The following is a 22,078-nucleotide window of genomic DNA, read 5'->3' as shown; positions in this document are numbered from 1 at the left end:
TTATATAATCCATACTTTCCTATTTCAAATGCAACTGAAATTAAGGTATTTTAGAGCACATTTCAGTGCAAGTATTTTATCTTTTTCCTGTGGTTGACTCACAAAAACCTTCTCTGTTTCAAAACTAGTGAGAGCAAATAAGTAATTTGGACAGTGTGTACATTAGTACTTTGAAATGCACTCAACCCTGTGTAGATATTAATATATTATCTAGATAAAGGCAACAGTAAACATGTACTAATACTCTCTAGGCACCAGGTACTTAGTTAAGCTTTTTATATGGACTATATATTTGTTATTGTTATTATATTTATTTTACAAATTTGGAAACTAAGAATTAGGAATTTTAATACATTCAAGGTCACAGAGCCAATAAGTCATGTTTATGTTTCAGTGGATTTGTTCTGTCAAAGCCATTTTTCTCTTTTACATACACTTTTAACTCCTAAATTATACTATCACAGTATGTCCATATTCTGAATCCATACTTGAAATAATAACCTTACTTTAAATTTTATATTTGCCACTCATTTCTGTGTATGCTAGATTATACACATACAATAGGACACACTTATAATGACAGCTTAAAAATGGACCAAACATTTAGAATATATAGACAGGTAATTTGAATGTTACACATTTTCCAAATGGGAGATTTTATTAGTCTTAATAATACTGCCTTAAAGTCCTTTCATGTCTGTACCACATTTTATTCTTCTGTCACTCCTTTAGACATATGGGGTAGGTACTAATTTTCACATGAGGAAGATAAGGCATAGAGAATAGTTCAGTTCCACTTCTGTGTGCTTTCGCTTTAGACAACACTTACCATGATGACATTCTTTTATTGCAACTCTGTACTGTAAATTATACCAGATTACAAGGCTTTAAAGCGTGTCTAACTAGAAGCTATAACGCTACCCAAATTTGCTGCCTGAATGAAGAGACATGTAGTTCAATGTAAACCTTTTAAATAAATGCAGAGAGATCAGTGAACTGGAAGACAGAGTAGTGTAAATCACCCAAGCTGAGCAGAAAAAAGAAAAAGGAATTTTAAAAATGAGGTTAGCCTAAGAGACCTCTGGGACAACATCAAGCATACTAATGTTTGCATTCTAGGGGCCCCAGAAGGAGAAGAGAGAAAGAGGCAGAGAATTTATTTGAAGAAATAATAGCTGAAAATATCCATAACCTGAGAAAGGGAACAGACATCCAGATCCAGGAAGTACAGAGAGTCCCAAACAAGATGAACCCAAAGAGATTCACACCAAGACACATTATAATTAGAAGGGCACAAATTAAAGATACAGAATCTTAAAAGCAGCAAGAGAAAACCAACTAGTTACTTACAAGGGAATTCCCATAAAACTGTTAGCTGACTTTTCAGCAAAAACTTTGCAGGCCAGAAGCTAATGGCACCATATATTCAAACTGATGAAAGGAAAAAAATCTACAACTAAGAATACTCTACTCAGCAAGGCTATCATTTAGATTTGAAGGAGAGAGAACGAGTTTTATAGATAAGTAAAAGCTAAAAGATTTCAAACCACTAAATTGGCTTTACAAGAAAAGTTAAAAGGACTTCTCTAAGCAGAAGAAAGAAGACCACAACTAGAAACATTTAAATTACAAAAGAAAAGGTCTCGTTAGTAAAGGCAAACATATAGTAAAGGTAGTAGATCAGCCACTTATAAAGCTAGTAGGAGGGTTAAAAGACAAAAGTAAAACCATCAGTATCCACAATAACTAAGGGCTACAAAAACCAAAAAGATGTAAAATATGATAACAAAAAAGTTAAATGCGGTTGGGAGGAGTAAAAATGTGGGATTGTTAGAATGCAGTCAAATTTAAGAGATCATCAACTTACAATAATCACATAGATAGGTGTTATAGATAAACATCATGGTAACAACTAGCCAAAAACCTATAATAGATACATACATGCAAGAAAAGAGAAAGGAATCCAGACATAACACTGGAGACAGTCATCAAATCACAAGGAAAGAGAGCAAAAGAAGAAGAAACAAAACTACAAAACCCCAAAACAGTAAACACAGTGGCAATAAGTACATACCTATCAATAATTACTTTAATGTAAATGGATTAAAATGCTCCAATCAAAATACATAGAGAGGCTGAATGGATTAAAAAACAAGAGCCATATGTATGCTGCCTAGGAGAGTCTCATTTCAGATCTAAAGACACACACAGACTGAAAATAAGGGGATGGAAAGAGGTATTCCATGCAAATGGAAACAAAAAGAAAGCTGGGGTAGCAATACTTCTATCAGACAAGATAGACTTTAAAACAAAGACTGCAGCAAGAGACAAAGAAGGACATCACATAATGATCAAGGGATCAATCCAACAAGAAGATTTAACAGTTGTAAATATGTGTACACCCAACATAGGAGCACCTAAATACATACAGCAAATATTAACAAACATAAAGGGAGAGATTGAGAGTAATACAATAATAGTAGGGGACTTTAACACTCCACTTACATCAATAGGCAGATCATGAAGACAGAAAATCATTAAGGAAACACTGGTCTTAAATGACAGATTAGACCACATAGAAAAAATATATATATATACACACACACAAACACACACACACACACACACACACATTCCATCCAAAAGCAGCAAGATATACATTCTTTTCAAGTGCACATGAAACATTTTCCAGGACAGATCTCTAGCTAGGCCACAAAACGAGTCTCATTAAATTTAAGAAGATTGGAATCATATCAAGTATCTTATCCTACCACAATGCAAAATAGACTAGAAGTCAACTACAAGAAACAAAAAAACTTCAAAAAACACAAGCACATGGAGGCAAAACAATATGCTACTAAACAACCGGTGGATCACTGAAGAAGTCAAAGAGGGAATTAAAAAATACCTGGAGACAAATGAAAATGGAAACACGATGATCCAGAATCTGTGGAACACAGCAAAAGCAGTTCTAAGAGGAAGGTTTATGGTGATACAGCATTACCTCAGGAAACAGCAAAAATCTCAAACGAACAATCTAACCTTACACCTAAAGGAACTAGAAAAAGAGGGACAAACAAAACTCAAAATTAGTAGAAGGAAAGAAATCATAAAGATCAGAGAAGAAGTAAATGAAATAGAGACCAAAAAAAATAGAAAAGATCAGTGAAACTAAGAGCTGGTTCTTTGAAAAGATAAACAAAATTGATAAACTTTAGCCAGACTCATCAAGAAAAAAAGAAAGAGAGCCCAAATAAATAAAGTCAGTAGTGAAAGAGAAGTTACAACTGACACCACTGAAATGCAAAGAATCGCAGGAAATTACTACACAGTTTTACACCAATAGAAGACAACCTAGAAGAAATGAATAAATTCCTAGAAATGTACAACTCCCAAGATTGATTCAGGAAGAAATAGAAAAGCTGATTACCAGTAATGAAATTGAATCAGTAATTTTAAAATGCCCCACAAAATAAAAGTCCAGGACCAAATGGCCTCACTAATGAATTCTACCAAACATTTAAAGAACGATTGACATCTGTCCCTCTCAAGCTACTTCAAATATTTGAAGGGAAAGGAATGCTTCGAACTTGTTCTGAGGTCAGCATCATCCTGATACCAAAACCAGACAAAATTACCACACATAAAAAGAAAATCACAGGCCAATGTCACTGATGAACCTAGATGCAAAAATTCTCATCAAAATGTTAACAAACTGAATTCAACAATACATTAAAAGGATTATATCCCAGTGATGCAAGGATGGTTCAGTATCCACAAATCAATGTGATAACCACATTAACAAATTGAAAAATAAAAATTATATTATCTCAATAGATGTAGAAAAAGCTTTTAACAAAATTCAACATGCATTTATGATAAAAGCTCTCAACAACATGGGTATAGAGGGAACACACCTCGACATAATAAAGGCCATATATGACAAACCCATAGCCAACATCATACTCAATGGTGAAAAGTTGAAAGCATTTCCTCTAAGATCAGGATCAAGACAAGGATGCCCATTTTTGCCACTTTTATTCAATACGGTATTGTAAGTTCTAGCCACAGCAATCAGATAAGAAAAAGAAATAGAAGGAATCCAAATTGGAAAAGAAGAATTAAAACTGTCACTTTGCAGATGACCTGATACTATATATATAGAAAATCCTAAAGACACCACCAAAAAACTTAGAACTAATAAATGAATTCAGTAAAGTAGCAGATTACAAAATTAATATACAGAAATCTCCTGTAATTCTGTACAGACAACAAAATATCAGAAAGAGAAATTAAGAAAACAACCCAATTTACAATTGTATCATAAAGAGTAAAGGATCTAGAAATAAACCTAACTAAGGAGGTAAAAGACTTTTACTCAGAAAACTATTAGACATGGATGGAAGATACTGAAGATGAAATTAGAAAATGGAAATATATTCCATGCTTATGGATTGGAAGAGTTAATATTGTTAAAATGCTTCTCAGGCAGTCTACAGATTCGGTGCAATCCCTATCAAAATACCAAAAGCATTTTTCACACAACTAGAGCAAATAATTCTAAAATTTGTATGGAATCACAGAAGACCCCAAATAGCCAAAATAGCCTTGAGAAAGAACAAAGCTGGGGGTATCATGCTTCTGATTTCAAACTATACTACAAAGTTACAGTATTCAAAATAGTATGGTACTGGCACAAAAACAGACACATAAATCAATGGAACAGAATAGAGATCTCAGAAATAAAATGACACTTAAATAGTCAATCAAAGAAGGCAAGAATACAAAATGGGGAAAGGACAGTCTCTTCAATAAATGGTGTTGGGATAACTGGACAGCTACATGCAAAATAACCAAACTGGACTACTTTTTCACACTAGATTAAAGACTTTAACGTAAGACCTGAAACCATCAAACTCCTAGAAAAAAATATAGGCTGTATGCTCTTTGACGTCAGTCCTAGCAATACATTTTTTTGGGATACATCTTCTTAGGCAAGGGAAACAAAAGCAAAAATAAACAAATAGGACTACATTAAACTGAAAAGCTCTGCACAGTGAAGGAAGCTATCAACAAAATGAAAAGGCAGCCAACTGAGTGGGAGAAGGTATTTGCAAAATGATAAGGGATTTATATCCAAAATATACAAAGAACTCATATAGCTCAACATCAGAATAGCAAAGAACCCTATTTAAAAATGGCCAGGGGACCTGAGTAGACATTTTTCCAAAGAAGACATTTGGCCACAGACACATGAAAAGATGCTCAATATCACTAATCATCAGGGAAATGCAAATCAAAATCACAATGAGATATCACCTCACACCTGTCAGAATGGCTGTTATCAAAAGGACAACAAATAAGTGTTGGTGAGGATGTGGAGAAAAGAGAACCCTTGTGTGTTGTTGGAATTGTAAATCAGTGCAGCCACTATGGAAAGCAATATGGAAGTTCCTCAAAAAATTAAAAACAGAACTGCAATATAATTTAGTAATTTTACTTCTGGGTATTTATTTGAAGAAAACAAAAACCCTTATTTGAAAAAATATATGCACTCAAATGTCCATTGCTGCATTATTTACAATAGCCAAGATAGAGAAGCAACTTAAGTGTCCAACATTAGGCAAAAGGATAAAGACAAAGTGATATCTTTATACAATGGAATATTAGCCATAAAAAATGAAATCTTGCCATCTGCGACAACATAGATGTGTCTACAGGGTGTTACGCTAAGTGAAATGTGTCAGAAAGGAAAGACAAATAATACAGGATTTCAAATTTGGAAGCTGAAAAGCAAAACAAAAACTTAAATTAAAACTGACTCAGATATAGACAGCAAATGGGTTGTTGCCTGGAGGGAGGGGTATGTGTGGGGCGTGAGCCAAATACGTGAAAGTTTTAAGAGATACAAATCTCTAGCTGTATGATAAGTAAGTCAAGGTGTTGTAATATTACAGCATAAGGAATATGGTCAGTAATATTGTAATAATATGGGGACAGATGGTTACTAGACTTATTGTGGTGATCATTTCATAATGTGTACAAGTGTCAAATCATTATGAATACACCTGTAACTAACATAATATTGTATGTCAACTATATTTCAATAGAAATAAAGAAAAATAAATGCAGATATACCATGTTCATGGATCAGACAATTCCATATTATTAAGATGTCAGTTCTCCACAATCTATAGATTCAAACCAATACCAAATTAAACATCAATGGACTTTTTTTTTTTTTTTACTTCTTTATTGGAGTATAATTGCTTTACAATGGTATGTTAGTTTCAGCTTCACCACAAAATGAATCAGTTATATATATACAACTGTTCCCATATCTCTTCCCGCTTGCGTCTCCCTCCCTCGCACCCTCCCTATCCCACCCCTCCAGGCGGTCACAAAGCACCAAGCTGATCTCCCTGTGCTATGCGGCTGCTTCCCACTAGCTATCTACCTTACGTTTGGTAGTGTACATATGTCCATGCCTCTGTCTCACTTTGTCACAGTTTACCCTTCCCCCTCCCCATAGCCTCAAGTCCATTCTCTAGTAAGTCTTTGTCTTTATTCCTGTTTCACCCCTAGGTTTTTCATGACATTTTTTTTTCTTAAAGTCCATATATATGTGTTAGCATGCGGTATTTTTCTCTCTATTTCTGACTTACTTCACTCTGTATGACAGACTCTAGGTCTATCCACCTCATTACAAATAGCTCAATTTCGTTTCTTTTTATGGCTGAGTAATATTCCATTGTATATATGTGCCACATTTTCTTTATCCATTCATCCAATGATGGACACTTAGGTTGTTTCCATCTCTGGGCTATTGTAAATAGAGCTGCAGTGAACATTTTGGTACATGACTCTTTTTGAATTATGGTTTTCTCAGGGTATATGCCCAGTAGTGGGATTGCTGGGTCATATGGTAGTTCTATTTGCAGTTTTTTAAGGAACCTCCACACTGCTCTCCACAGTGGCTGTATCAATTTACATTCCCACCAACAGTGTAAGAGGGTTCCCTTTTCTCCACACCCTCTCCAGCATTTATTGTTTCTAGATTTTTTGATGATGGCCATTCTGACTGGTGTGAGATATCTCATTGTAGTTTTGACTTGCATTTCTCTAATGATTAGTGATGTTGAGCATTCTTTCATGTGTTTGTTGGCAGTCTGTGTATCTTCTTTGGAGTAATGTCTATTTAGGTCTTCTGACCATTTTTGGATTGGGTTGTTTGTTTTTTTGTTATTAAGCTGCACGAGCTGCTTATAAATTTTGGAGATTAATCCTTTGTCAGTTGCTTCATTTGCAAATACTTTCTCCCATTCTGAGGGTTGTCTTTTGGTCTTGTTTATGGTTTCCTATGCTGCACAAAAGCTTTTAAGCTTCATTAGGTCCCATTTGTTTATTTTTGTTTTTATTTCCATATCTCTAGGAGGTGGGTCAAAAAGAACCTTGCTGTGATTTATGTCATAGAGTGTCCTGCCTATGTTTTCCTCTAAGAGTTTGATAGTTTCTGGCCTTACATTTAGGTCTTTAATCCATTTTGAGCTTATTTTTGTGTATGGTGTTAGGGAGTAATCTAATCTCATACTTTTACATGTACCTGTCCAATTTTCCCAGCACCACTTATTGAAGAGGCTGTCCTTTCTCCACTGTACATTCCTGCCTCCTTTATCAAAGATAAGGTGACCATATGTGTGTGGGTTTATGTCTGGGCTTTCTATCCTGTTCCATTGATCTATATTTCTGTTTTTGTGCCAGTACCATACTGTCTTGACTACTGTAGCTCTGTAGTATAGTCTGAAGTCAGGGAGCCTGATTTCTCCAGCTCCGTTTTTCGTTCTCAAGATTGCTTTGGCTATTCGGGGTCTTTTGTGTTTCCATACAAATTGTGACATTTTTTGTTCTAGTTCTGTGAAAAATGCCAGTGGTAGTTTGATAGGGATTGCATTGAATCTGTAGATTGCTTTGGGTAGTAGAGTCATTTTCACAATGTTGATTCTTCCAATCCAAGAACATGGTATATCTCTCCATCTATTTGTATCATCTTTAATTTCTTTCATCAGTATCTTATAATTTTCTGCATACAGGTCTTTTGTCTCCTTAGGTTGTTTTATTCCTAGATATTTTATTCTTTTTGTTGCAACGGTAAATTGGAGTGTTTTCTTGATTTCACTTTCAGATTTTTCATCCTTAGTGTATAGGAATGCCAGAGATTTCTGTGCATTAATTTTGTATCCTGCTACTTTACCAAATTCATTGATTAGCTCTAGTAGTTTTCTGGTAGCATCTTTAGGATTCTGTATGTATAGTATCATGTCATCTGCAAAGAGTGACAGCTTTACTTCTTCTTTTCTGATTTGGATTCCTTTTATTTCCTTTTCTCCTCTGATTGCTATGGCTAAAACTTCCAAAACTATGTTGAATAAGAGTGGTGAGAGTGGGCAACCTTGTCTTGTTCCTGATCTTAGTGGAAATGCTTTCAGTTTTTCACCACTGAGGATGATGTTGACTGTGGGTTTGTCATATATGGCCTTTATTATGTTGAGGAAAGTTCCCTCTATGCCTACTTTCTGCAGGGTTTTTATCATAAATGGGTGTTGAATTTTGTCAAAAGCTTTTTCTGCATCTATTGAGATGATCATATGGTTTTTCTCCTTCAATTTGTTAATATGGTGTATCACGTTGATTGATTTGAGTATATTGAAGAATCCTTGCATTCCTGGAATAAAACCCCCTTGATCATGGTGTATGATCCGTTTAATGTGCTGTTGGATTCTGTTTGCTAGTATTTTGTTGAGGATTTTTGCATCTATGTTCATCAGTGATATTGGCCTGTAATTTTCTTTCTTTGTGACATCCTTGTCTGGTTTTGGTATCAGGGTGATGGTGGCCTCGTAGAATGAGTTGGGGAGTGTTCCTCTGCTATATTTTGGAAGAGTTTGAGAAGGATAGGTGATAGCTCTTCTCTAAATGTTTGGTAGAATTTGCCTGTGAAGCCATCTGGTCCTGGGCTTTTGCTTGTTGGAAGATTTTTAATCACAGTTTCAATTTCAGTGCTTGTGATTGGTCTGTTCATATTTTCTACTTCTTCCTGATTCAGTCTTGGCTGGTTGTGCCTTTCTAAGAATTTGTCCATTTCTTCCAGGTTGTCCATTTTATTGGCATAGAGTTGCTTGTAGTAATCTCTCATGATCTTTTGTATTTCTGCAGTGTCAGTTGTTACTTCTCCTTTTTCATTTTAATTCTATTGATTTCAGTCTTCTTCCTTTTTTTCTTGATGAGTCTGGCTAATGGTTTATCAATTTTGTTTATCCTTTCAAAGAACCAGCTTTTAGTTTTATTGATCTTTGCTATTGTTTCCTTCATTTCTTTTTCATTTATTTCTGATCTGATTTTTATGATTTCTTTCCTTCTGCTACCTTTGGAGTTTTTTTGTTCTTCTTTCTCTAATTGCTTTAGGTGCAAGGTTAGGTTGTTTATTCGAGATGTTTCCTGTTTCTTAAGGTAGGATTGTATTGCTATAAACTTCCCCCTTAGAACTGCTTTTGCTGCATCCCATAGATTTTGAGTCGTCATGTCTCCATTGTCATTTGTTTCTAGGTATTTTTTGATTTCCTCTTTGATTTCTTCAGTGATCACTTCGTTATTAAGTCGTGTATTTTTTAGCCTCCATGTGTTTGTATTTTTTACAGATCTTTTCCTGTAATTGATATCTAGTGTCATAGCGTTGTGGTCAGAAAAGATACTTGATACAATTTCAGTTTTCTTAAATTTACCAAGGCTTGATTTGTGACCCAAGATATGATCTATCCTGGAGAATGTTCCATGAGCACTTGAGAAAAATGTGTATTCTGTTGTTTTTGGATGGAATGTCCTATAAATATCAATTAAGTCCATCTCGTTTAATGTATCATTTAAAGCTTGTGTTTCCTTATTTATTTTCATTTTGGATGATCTGTCCATTGGTGAAAGTGGGGTGTTAAAGTCCCCTACTATGAATGTGTTACTGTTGATTTCCCGTTTTATGGCTGTTAGTATTTGCCTTATGCATTGAGGTGCTCCTATGTTGGGTGCATAAATATTTACAATTGTTATATCTTCTTCTTGGATTGATCCCTTGATCATTATGTAGTGTCCTTGTCTCTTCTAATAGTCTTTATTTTAAAGTCTATTTTGTCTGACATGAGAATTGCTACTCCAGCTTTCTTTTGGTTTCCATTTGCATGAAATACCTTTTTCCATCCCCTTACTTTCAGTCTGTATGTGTCTCTAGGTCTGAAGTGGGTCTCTTGTAGACAGCAAATATATGCGTCTTGTTTTTGTATCCATTCAGCCAATCTGTGTCTTTTGGTGGGAGCATTTAGTCCATTTACATTTAAGGTAATTATCGATATGTATGTTCCCATTCCTATTTTCCTAATTGTTTTGGGTTGTAGGTCTTTTCCTTCTTTTGTGTTTCTTGCCTAGAGAAGTTCTTTTATCAGTTGTTGTAGAGCTGGTTTGCTGGTGCTGAACTCTCAGCTTTTGCTTGTCTGTAAATGTTTTAATTTCTCCATCAAATCTGAATGAGATCCTTGCTGGGTAGAGTAATCTTGGTTGCAGGTTTTTCTCCTTCAACACTTTCAATATGTCCTGCCACTCCCTTCTGGCTTGCAGAGTTTCTGCTGAAAGATCAGCTGTTAACCTTATGGGAATTCTCTTGTGTGTTATTTGTTGTTTTTCCCTTGCTGCTTTTAATATGTTTTCTTTGTATTTAATTTTTGTCAGTTTGATTAATATGTGTTTGGGCGTGTTTCTCCTTGGATTTATCCTATATGGGACTCGCTGTGCTTCCTGGACTTGATTAACTATTTCCTTTCCCGTATTAGGGAAGTTTTCAACTATAATCTCTTCAAATATTTTCTCAGTCCCTTTCTTTTTCTCTTCTTCTTCTGGAACCCCTATAATTCGAGTATTGGTGCGTTTAATGTTGTCCCAGAGGTCTCTGAGACTGTCTTCAGTTCTTTTCATTCTTTTTTCTTTATTCTGCTCTGCAGTAGTTATTTCCACTATTTTATCTTCCAGGTCACCTATCCGTTCTTCTGCCTCAGTTATTCTGCTACTGATCCCATCTAGAGTATTTTTCATTTCATTTATTGTGTTGTTCATCATTGTTTGTTTCATCTTTGGTTCTTCTAGGTCCTTGTTAACTGATTCTTGCATTTTCTCTATTCTATTTTCAAGATTTTGGATCATCTTTACTATCATTATTCTGAATTCTTTTTCAGGTAGACTGCCTATTTCCTCTTCATTTGTTAGGTCTGGTGGGTTTTTATCTTGCTTCTTCATCTGCTGTGTGTTTTTCTGTCTTTTCATTTTGCTTATCTTACTGTGTTTGGGGTCTCCTTTTTGCAGGCTGAAGGTTCGTAGTTCCTGTTGTTTTTTGTGTCTGTCCCCAGTGGCTAAAGTTGCTTCAGTGGGTTGTGTAGGCTTCCTGGTGGAGGGTACTAGTGCCTGTGTTCTGGTGGATGAGGCTGGATCTTGTCTTTCTGGTGGGCAGGTCCACGTCTGGTGGTGTGTTTTGGGGTGTCTGTAGACTTATTATGATTTTGGGCAGCTTCTCTGCTAATGGGTGGGGTTGCGTTCCTGTCTTGCTAGTTGTTTGGCATAGGATGTCCAGCACTGTAGCTTGCTGGTCGTTGAGTGAAGCTGGGTGCTGGCGTTGAGATTGAGATCTCTGGGAGATTTTCGCCGTTTGATATTATGTGCAGCTGGGAGGCCTCTTGTGGACCAGTGTCCTGAAGTTGGCTCTCCCACCTCAGAGGCACAGCACTGACTCCTGGCTGCAGCACCAAGAGCCTTTCATCCACATGGCTCCTTAATTTGGGATGATTTGTTGTCTATTCATGTATTCCACAGATGCAGGGTTCATCAAGTTGATTGTGGAGCTTTAATCCGCTGCTTCTGAGGCTGCTGGGAGAGATTTCCCTTTCTCTTCTTTGTTCTCACAGCTCCCAGGGGCTCAGCTTTGGATTTGGCCCCGCCTGTGCGTGTAGGTCGCCGGAGGGCTTCTGTTATTTGCTCAGACAGGACGGGGTTAAAGGAGCTGCTGATTCGGAGGTTCTGGCTCACTCAGGCCGGGGGTAGGGAGGGTCACGGAGTGCAGGGAGGGCCTGCAGCGGCAGAGGCCGGCGTGACGTTGCGCCAGCCTGAGGCACGCTGTGCGTTCTCCTGGGGGAGTTGTCCCTGGATCCCGGGACCCTGGCAGTGGCGGGCTGCACAGGCTCCCCGGAAGGGGGTTGTGGATAGTGACCTGTGTTCGGACACAGGCTTCTTGGTGGCGGCAGCAGCGGCCTTAGCGTCTCATGTCTGTCTCTGGGGTCCGCGCTTTTAGCCGCGGCTCGCGCCCGTCTCTGGAGCTCCTTTAAGCAGCGTTCTTAATCCCCTCTCCTCGCGCACCAGGAAATAAAGAGGGAACAAAAAGTCTCTTGCCTCTTCGGCAGGTTCAGACTTTTCCCCGGACTCCTTCCCGGCTACCCGCGGTGCACTAACGCCCTGCAGCCTGTGTTCACGCCACCAACCCCAGTCCTCTCTTGGTGCTCCGACCGAAGCCAGAGCCTCAGCTCCCAGCCCCGCCCGCCCCAGCGGGTGAGCAGACAAGCCTCTCGGCTGGTGAGTGCCGGTCGGCCCTGATCCTCTGTGCTGGAATCTCACCGCTTTGCCCTCCGCACCCCTGTTGCTGTGCTCTCCTCCGCGGCCCCGAAGCTCCCCCACTCCGCCACCCGCAGTCTCTGCCTGCGAAGGGGCTTCCTAGTGTGTGGACACTTTTCCTCCTTCACAGCTCTCTCCCGCTGGTGCAGGACCCTTCCCTATCCTTTTGTCTCTGTTTAGTTTTTTCTTTTGCCCTAACCAAGTACGTGGGGGGTTTCTTGCCTTTTGGGAGGTCTGAGGTCTTCTGCCAGGCGTTCAGTAGGTGTTCTGTAGGAGTTGTTCCACGTGTAGATGTATTTCTGGTGTATCTGTGGGGAGGAAGGTGATCTCCGCGTCTTACTCTTCCGCCATCTTCCCGGAAGTGGACCCATCAATGGGCTTTTTAAATGAAATTGGCAAGCTGGTTGTAAAAGTTATATAGCAATTTAGATAACTTAGAATAGTCAAAATAATTTTGAAAAAGATATACATAGTTGGATAACTCATAGCACCTAGTTTCACGATTTACTATATAGTAATCAAGGCAGTGTGGTATTGGTACAAGGATAAATACATCAATGGAACAGATTGGCAAGTCCAAAAATCACACAAGTACATTGTCAATTGATTTGCAACAAATGTCCCTGAGTAATTCAAGTGGTGGTAATGAATAGTCTTTTTAAGAAATGGTATGGAAACAACTGGTTACTCATTTGGAAAATAATGAAACTCCCCCGTTACCAAGCATCATGCATGAAAATTAGTTTGAAAGATTTTGCATACCTAATAAAAAATCAAAACTTTAACAAGAAAAATGGGAGAAAAATCTCAGCAATATTAAATCAGGAAAAGATTTCTTAGGTAGGAAACACAAGGCACAATCTTTTAAAAAGCGATAAATTGGACTTCCTTGAAAGACACAATTAAAAAGATGAAAAAGCAAGCCACAGATTGAGAGAAGATAATAAACATATGCATATATGATTTGTGTGCATGTATGTATCTGTGTATGTGTATGTATCTATAACATTTATAGATAAGGATATATATCCAGAATATATAAACAGTTATTATAACTCAATAATTAGTAATTTCCCAAAGGAAAATAACTCAGATGATAAATGAACACCCAAGCATAATTTCAACAGTCCTGTTTGAAACTACATAAAAATATTTCTAAAAAGACATTTAATTACTAACATCCAAGTATAAAAATTTTGACCTTTAGTGAATTTGTACAGAGAATGGTATAGTATTTCATTTAAAATTGTAATTGAAAATAGCAACATATTATAATCAGAGGAAATCATTTAAGCATAGAAGCAAGATTAAACAGTTACATCCAAAATAATGAAGTTAAATAATATATGGAAACTATATCATGGAGACATATTATTTGTATTTTTAGAAAAATAGAACCATATATTAGTGTGAAAAGATGTTAGAAAGTGAATATAAATTTGTTGAGGAAGAACCATAGTATCAATGAGGGTGTATCATAAGTGACTAGCTGGCAATAAGTAAATGGCTTTCCTGTTTTTTTCTTTATACTTATAGGAATTAGTATCAACAGATATTTCCCCTTGACTCTTTATTTCTTGAGGCCACATCCTTCCTCATAGCATCTTTCTCCAAAAGAAATGAACTAATTTGCCACCTCTCCTTATTTTAGTTTTTCATTTTAAAAACAAAAACAAAAACTACATTTGTTTCCCCTTCTTTTTCTTATCTCCAGAGTTACAATTGCTTAGCAACAGGTCAGTGCCTCTTTATTTATTTACTCACATAGGGTATGCCATACCTCAAAATATTTTTGAAGTAGTTTTTGCATTATAAAGAGGACATAATTATGAAAATGATTCTGAAGTTCAATGGTACAGTAAATTATGAGCTTGCTTTCATTTTGCAGGGCATCAAAAATGTGTAAAGTACTGTAGAATGGATTACATCTGTTTTGTCTTCTCCTAAAGTAATAATTTTTTATGATCCTTTACTTTTCCCATTTCTTTTCCTTTGGGCTGTGGCTGAAAAAATCACTTTAATTGCTCAGCTAACCTCTTCTTCTACCCATAGGCATACCTTTCAAAAAATATAGGTAGTATTATTTTTTTGAGGTTTGATGTACCCTGATGAAATATGAAGCTTGGTTACTTTTCTTAGCATTCCTTTTTGCTGGAGAGTCTAACTATATCAGTTTTCTTTAACCTTCGTATAGATTTGTTATTGGGCGAGAAAAACCAGGACAAGTGAGTGAGGTTGCCCAGTTGATAAGCCAAACGCTGGAACAAGAAAGGCGCCAGAGAGAGCTGCTTGAACAGCACTATGCCCAGTATGATGCCGACGATGATGAGGTAAGTTGCATTTGCAAACGTTCTTTTTCCTTCATTTCTTCTTACTACATCCCTACTTGATAAACCTCTCTTTACCGTATAACAGTATGACAGGTCTTTGCAGTTTCTCAAGGAGGATGTGTCGACATTCAACTCACAGAAAGGAAATACTACTTGCGTTTGTTATTAGCTTATCAATCAAGTAATTGTATCATATTTACAGTATGAAGACTTCTGGATCAAATAAGTCCTCTTTTACCACAGTATTAAGATAAATTCACTGAAACAAAAAAGGGTAAGAATACCAAAATGTGAATAGTAGCTATCTTTTTGTTGGAATTAGGTGATTTTCTCTCTCTGCTTTATATTTTTTCAATTTTTTCTAAATTTTCTAAATCGGTAAACATTCTGAGTGAAAAGGCACATATACATACACAAACATACACAGAAAAGTACTGAAAATTGCTGAGTGTTTTCAGGTTTTTCTCCCCCCCAGGAAGAGAAAGTTCTTTGGATCTGCTCACTATGATTTGTGCTAACATAATGCAGAACAAAGCTTTTCCACCAGCACATATTCCATAGAGTAGATACATACTGGAATAATTTTGCATCCTGCTCTCTGCAGAAGATCAAGTAAATGAATAGAAGCTAACCCCCAAGTGAAAACTTCTCTATGGAACCCTTGTGTGTTGTAATATAATACAGATGCTGGTCTATTTCTAATGTAAATGCCAAATGTACATTGATAAAATGGGACAACATACTTTATTATAAACATGTTTAAACATGCATATGTTTCACATTGGCATGTCAAAGGATCCGTCAACAATTTAGTTGCAGTATTTCATACCTCATAAACATAGTAAATATTCAGGTAAAACAAATACTCTTCTTCATACCAGCTGATATAAATAAGGATAGTATAACTTCATATGTTCAACCTCTACTCATCTAAATATATTCTTTTTCCAGAACTTCTCTTGGTTTCTAGCCAGGACCTAGTGAAGATCAATAAAGAGACATTCAAATATTTTTCATGTATTTTTAGTCTGGAGTGTTCTAACCCAAATGTATCTTAATTTTTCATCTGTTTGTAGTATAGTGAGGATGTATTCTCTATTATAGTAGAAAATTTTAAGATGGTGCTTCAGTTAACTGTTAATCTAAGAGTCAACATTAGAAATTCTTCACTTGAGTGAATTAGTTTCTTAGAATTCTATTTAGTTGATTTAGTTTTTCACTTTCAGAATTCATTTTAAATGGCAAGTTTTTTTTGTTTTTGTTTTTTTACTATACTAAGATATTATATATGAAAATGTTATCTGGGATTTCGAAACTAAAAAAGTGATTTCCTCAAATATTTGAACTTTCATCTTCCCTAGTTTTCAGTTTTGTGTTTTATCAGAGACACTGATTTGCTTTGGCTTCAAGCCTGAATTAGGATTGTAGAATCATTCTCGGCAGGTTTGGCTTTTACCTGCTCACTCTGTTAGAAAGAATTTGGATCTGAGGTTCAGGGGAGTACGGGTGACATCAAGTGGTGGAAGGTGAGGAAGCCAAATTTTTCAGTCTCTGTGGACCTCAGCTGTCTTTGCTTTAAAGTACAGGTATTGGGCTAAATCTCTAAATTCCTTCCAGTTTCTAATATTCCATGAGCCTGTGAAATGAAGCATCAGGTGTAGCAAGGAAAGAGGGAAAATAAGATAGTTCTTTCATTGAGGCTTCCCAACTGAAATTTTTAGATCATTTACTACATAGTTCCTCCAGTTATTTTGAGGAAATGATCATATTCATCCCCCAAGGTTTTCAACTTAAGCAGCTAAAGCTTTTTCTTAATATCAGATTTTCTCTAATTTAAAAATTTGACTAAATGCAAAAGGAATATTTATCATTCAACATTTATACTTAGGAGTACATCATATGGATTTTGTTTGTTTGTTTGCCTGTTTTTATAAGGAAAGCAGAGTTAGTTGATTGTCACCTGAGCAGATATTCTCAGGGGCAAGGAGGGTAAATAAATATTCAGTGCCAGGCACTAGGCCAGGTGCATTTCCTACATGATTTCATGTAATCTTTACAGCAAGCAGAAGAATCTTATTTTTTTTTTTCTAAAAACGTAGTAATTGAGGCTTTTTCTAGTGGTATAGCTAGTAGTTGCCAGATTTAGGATGGGAACAGGGTCTTCCTGGCTCCAAGGCCTGGACTCTTTGCAACACACTGCTGATTTTGAATGGAGTAGACTGATGGGTCTGTCTGTTTTTAGGCACACACAGAGTAACTGGGGAACAAGAGATGCTGGAAGGAAGATTCCTGTTTTGGCTTATGGAGTTTCTTGTAATACTTAGGTTCTGTAATTCTTTGTTCCATATTTCTAATAATAGGGGGATTGAAGACTTGCAGAGTTATTTTACTATAGGTAAATACTTAATTCAGAAGTAGCCTATGAAGATAGGGCTTAAAGGGAAGAATAGCTAAGTATACAGCTATTTTACAAAAAAAACAGAGTTTAGCTTTAGGTTAAACTTTTTCTTCTGTCTGTAAGTTGTAGAAATAGAAAGCAGGTGCTTGCTATTATGCTACTCCAAGTAACCTTCACTTTATTGAAAAGGTCAAGGAACCCTTTCCCATTGTTTCTTTCTCTCTCGTGTTCCTCTCTGCCGTACCTTTTTCCCTTTCTTGTGTGTTACACACTGCCTCACCAAAGCATGCCCAGTTAAAACCTACCATTAATTTTCTGTGCATCGAAGAGATGAACACCCTGCAAATAGTAAAAATCTACTTTTGTGTATACATGTTAATTTATTTACTTGATTAAATTCATTTTTTACTAATTTTTTACTATCTGGTTACAGTTTAACCAGATATTGTTAAATTGATCTGAGTGTTATGTCCTTATTTTTTATTTATTCTCTCTCTGTGTTAATGAAAAGTAAGAGGCATAATGGAAATGAGAAGAACCAATATTTGTTATCCAGTGAGTAAATGGTCCTTGAATAATTGATTTAATTTTATGTGTAATTGAACAATTTATTGATTTACATATCTTTGTTAACACTGAGTTGTATAATCAATCACTTGGTTTCTTGTTTTTCTTATCATTTATAGACTCATCCTGTGATTTCAAAGTTAGAATCGTTTTTATTTGATAATATCCTCTGTGACATTCCCTGGGCCAGCCAGGAAAACCTCTAATTAAATGCAGAACAACCATGTTCATCCAACTAATTTCCAGAGCCAGCACTTAGATCAGCTTTGTCTGCTGAAGAATAGATAGCTCTGGTTTTGGTCAAATAATCCAAGGTTGATTCTAACTTGGAACCTGTCACATTGACAGAGGGGAGTTGCTTGCTTGAATTGCCTACAGGGAAAACATTGCAATGTGAGAAATATATCCTGAAATTGTAAAAGTTCAGTGGGCGTCTTATCAGAACCATATTTAGGGTTAAGAATACCTTACTATGTATTGTGTGTGCTTACATATATCTGTTTTAATGTTTTAAGAAATTATAAATCATACTCCAGTAGAATTTAAAATATATAGATAATACCCAAACTTCATTTAAATTTCTGAATTTTCTGGGTTTTTTTCCTTCAAATATTTAAACTAGAATAGAGTTTAAAATAAGCAAACCCCCAGTTCAGTTAGAATTGCATTCCTGTTTCTGTTCATTCTCTGTTAAACATTATGATTTTTAAAAAAAGTTAAAATGGCTCTGCCTAAAGGCTGAAAAATAAAAGGGAAGATCCTATAAAGAAGAGGGAGGTATAAATCTGAACCACTGAAAAATTTTAAACGTAGATCTGAATATATCTGTGATTGGGTGATTGTACTTCTGGATTTATAGAATTACTGTTTATTTCTTTTTCTTTCTTTCTTTCCTTTTTTTTTTTTAAACAATCTGAAAGGTAACCATGGAGGATTTCAGTAAACCCCTCAGACAGTCAGCACTATCCCACGAAATTCTGGGGGTATGGTAAATTTTTCAACTAGATTTTATTTTCAATAACAAGTTTAATTTCCATTCATATGCCACAGTTACCAATGTTTACCTTTTAATGGTGAGGTGATGTAATTCTGGTATATGTTTTGTGTAGCGTAGGTCATGTATGTATATTTTGGGTATCTGTTTCTATCAAAGAGCAATATGCAATGTGAAACACTGTGGGCTCAGACTGGAAATGAAGTATGAACTGGTACTGTACCACTTTTTTAAATTAGAAAGTATATAATGGTCGTTCACATTAAAATGAATTATTTTACATACACTTTTTAAATTATATGATTATTTTGGTCTTGCTTCTTTAAATATAATATTTATTACACTTTAAAGTCTTAGAGTATATATGGCATTTCAAAGCCGCTTTGTGTAGTAGTTCAAAGCAAGATTAATCATCACTCCAGAAACCAAGGCTCCTTCTCTTAAAATATAACTTAATCTTTCTTTCATAATTTGTTTTTATTACTAGAAATTATTAACAACTGTATCATGACAACATTTTTTTAGAATCTTTTAGAGTATTGAATACCATTTAGAGCAACTGCCTACGTGGATATGCATTTTTATTGCTTGTGTTAATATGTAATAATTAGAGGCAGAAATACAATGGAAGCTATGGTTTGCATGTGTTAAAGGTTTACAACAATGTAATTTTTATGTGAAAAGCATTAAAGGGATAACATTAAACTTGACTCATGCTGTTTGCTGTCCCTGTCTGGAAGCAGCTGGTGTCGTGTGAACAAGAGACTGCAGTTATTATGGATGGCCTTTTAGTAATGTGAACTGGCTTTATGCTGTGTGTATAGGGCTAAGGAACTAAGCGTTAGGGGTATTAGTTCTTGAAAGTTCATGTTACAGCAAGCACTGGAACTTCAGTGTTTTTTCTCTCATTAGGCTGCTCTCTCTAGTGGGGGAAAAAGCCTTTTTTAATTTTTGTTGTCAACCATTTTAGAACACTGTGGCTGAATTGCAAGGAGTGTCTGGCAACTGCAATAACAATAACAACTATTTCCTTAAGGTTTGTTTTTTGGTGGAAAATAATGCTTATCTGTACCTTCCTGCTTTCATGTGTGAAGTTAAATATTCTATGTGTCTTATTAACTAGCTCTGCGCTTGGAAGAACTTCTCTAGAGCCATGTGTTTTGTATGTTGAATAATAGTTTGAAAATAACCAATTGAAAAATAATTAACTCTGAAACATAGCACATATTTTAGGCACAGTTTCTGCAATTTGGGCTCACTTCCTAATATTTAACCATGGGTATTTTAAACCCCTAACATTTTAAATATTTTGTGATTTATATTAAAGGGAAGAAAAAGATATCCAACAACAGAGCTGTATGATGTTCATAAAATATAACATACACGGTGACTTATATTATCTTTAAATCCAGTGATTATTTTTTTAGAAAAGGATCGTTTGATACAAAGTTCTTAATTTTTCAAAAAACTAAATGTATATATATTTAAATTATAATAGTACTTGTTTGCACAATTTATATGGTAGGCATACTAAAATGTGTAAAAAGATTTTACACTTTAAATCATAAACTAATTCTCACTATCTTTAGCTGCCAGTAACAGTGACAGAATAACTTAGAAATGGAAAGTCAGGTATATTTAAAAGGGAGATTGCTTTATGGTGATTAGAGGAAACAGAAGAATAGAAGAAGTACAAAACAAGAAAAACAGCTTGTTTACAGACTCCAGTTTGACTGGACCTTTAAAATTATTTAATTTAATTATGTCCTTTGGTTTGTGATCCCCACATCTATAGTAGTGGTCATTGTAATTGAAACCCAGAATCATAAGGTGCTGGGAAGACATTCAGTTAAAGACTGTATCCATTCTTGGTCTTACCTAAGCAGTGTGCACATGCATGTGTGTACATGCACATATACACCCACATAAATGCAGTATCCCCAGGAGGCGGACATCTTCCTCTACTTGAAAGGTCCTCTCTAGAAATATTCTTTGTGTATAGAAATATTATTATTTATAACATGGAGCAGAGACAGGAAGATGTGCATTGTAAAGGGAAATTAGAAGTTAGAATAGAAACCTTTGCCTAAATAATGCCATCTTTTTGTAGCTCATTTTTTTAGTTTTATTTTATCATAATTCAAGTGATTTGAATATGTTTTCTTATTTTCTTTCCAACTACCACATTGTCATATTAATTCATGAGCCAAATATGAAATATCAGATACACTTTATCAAGTACTTCTAAGCCATTAAATTCCTCTGAGATTATAGACTTTGTACTTTCTAGAAACCATGCTAGAACAATTCAGTGATGAACCACAGAGTTTGCAGTGTTACAGAAATGTCACAGAAACAAACACAAATGACAGCATTTTTTCCAACTTTAAAAGCATTTATAAATTGAATATAATTTTTTACCAAAAAAGCTCTAAAATGCTAAAATGCATAGTGAGAGATGGGCCTTATTAGCTTGGGAAACTGACTAACTTTCCAGTGGGCCATAAGGATCCTGTGGTTTCCCATGCCTTTGCTCCTCCTGTTTTCTTTACCTTGAATGTCATTCCATACACTCTTTGTTGCTCTTTTGTGCCCACTAATCCTGTTCACCATTCAGGTCTCTGTTTAGATTTCATCTGTCTCCTCCAAAAAGCTTTCCTGGGCTCTCTCAGCTGGGCTGAGGGCCCTTTCTTAATTGAGTCAGTAGCACCTTGTGTATCGCTCTCTATCATTTTTTACCCATAAGCTTGTAATGTCTTCAGTGACAGGTCTCGATAGCTGGTTGATTTTTTTTTTTTTTTTTTTTGCGGTACGCGGGCCTCTCACTGTTATGGCCTCTCCCGTTGCGGAGCACAGGCTCCAGACGCGCAGGCTCAGCGGCCATGGCTCACGGGCCCAGCCACTCCGCAGCATGTGGGATCTTCCCGGACTGGGGCACGAACGCGTGTCCCCTGCATCAGCAGGCGGACTCTTAACCACTGCGCCACCAGGGAAGCCCAGCTGGTTGATTTTTAATACATACAGGGATGAGCACAGCACTCGGCAGATTAGAGGAAGCCAAGAAATTGAACTGACTTGAATCACCCAAAGGATATT

General features: G+C 36.1%; 1 protein-coding gene across 9 annotated transcripts in view; it reads left to right on the top strand.

Annotated features, from left to right (window-relative positions):
• PPP1R9A (protein phosphatase 1 regulatory subunit 9A) overlaps positions 1 to 22,078 on the top strand; it is a 328,300-nt gene that overhangs the window by 208,228 nt on the left and 97,994 nt on the right. For 5 of the 9 annotated variants that reach the window (XM_067746375.1, XM_067746380.1, XM_067746377.1 and 2 more), the window contains exons 6-7: positions 14,888 to 15,023; positions 19,953 to 20,018. In XM_067746375.1, the coding sequence (XP_067602476.1) occupies positions 14,888 to 15,023; positions 19,953 to 20,018 (202 nt within the window). The remainder of the gene's footprint in view (positions 1 to 14,887; positions 15,024 to 19,952; positions 20,019 to 22,078) is intronic. The other 4 variants (XM_067746382.1, XM_067746381.1, XM_067746379.1 and 1 more) reach the window with 1 other exon arrangement.

Source organism: Pseudorca crassidens, chromosome 8 (assembly GCF_039906515.1).
Source record: "Pseudorca crassidens isolate mPseCra1 chromosome 8, mPseCra1.hap1, whole genome shotgun sequence".
Classification (NCBI taxonomy): domain Eukaryota; kingdom Metazoa; phylum Chordata; class Mammalia; order Artiodactyla; family Delphinidae; genus Pseudorca; species Pseudorca crassidens.
This window is presented reverse-complemented; position numbering and strand designations above follow the sequence as displayed.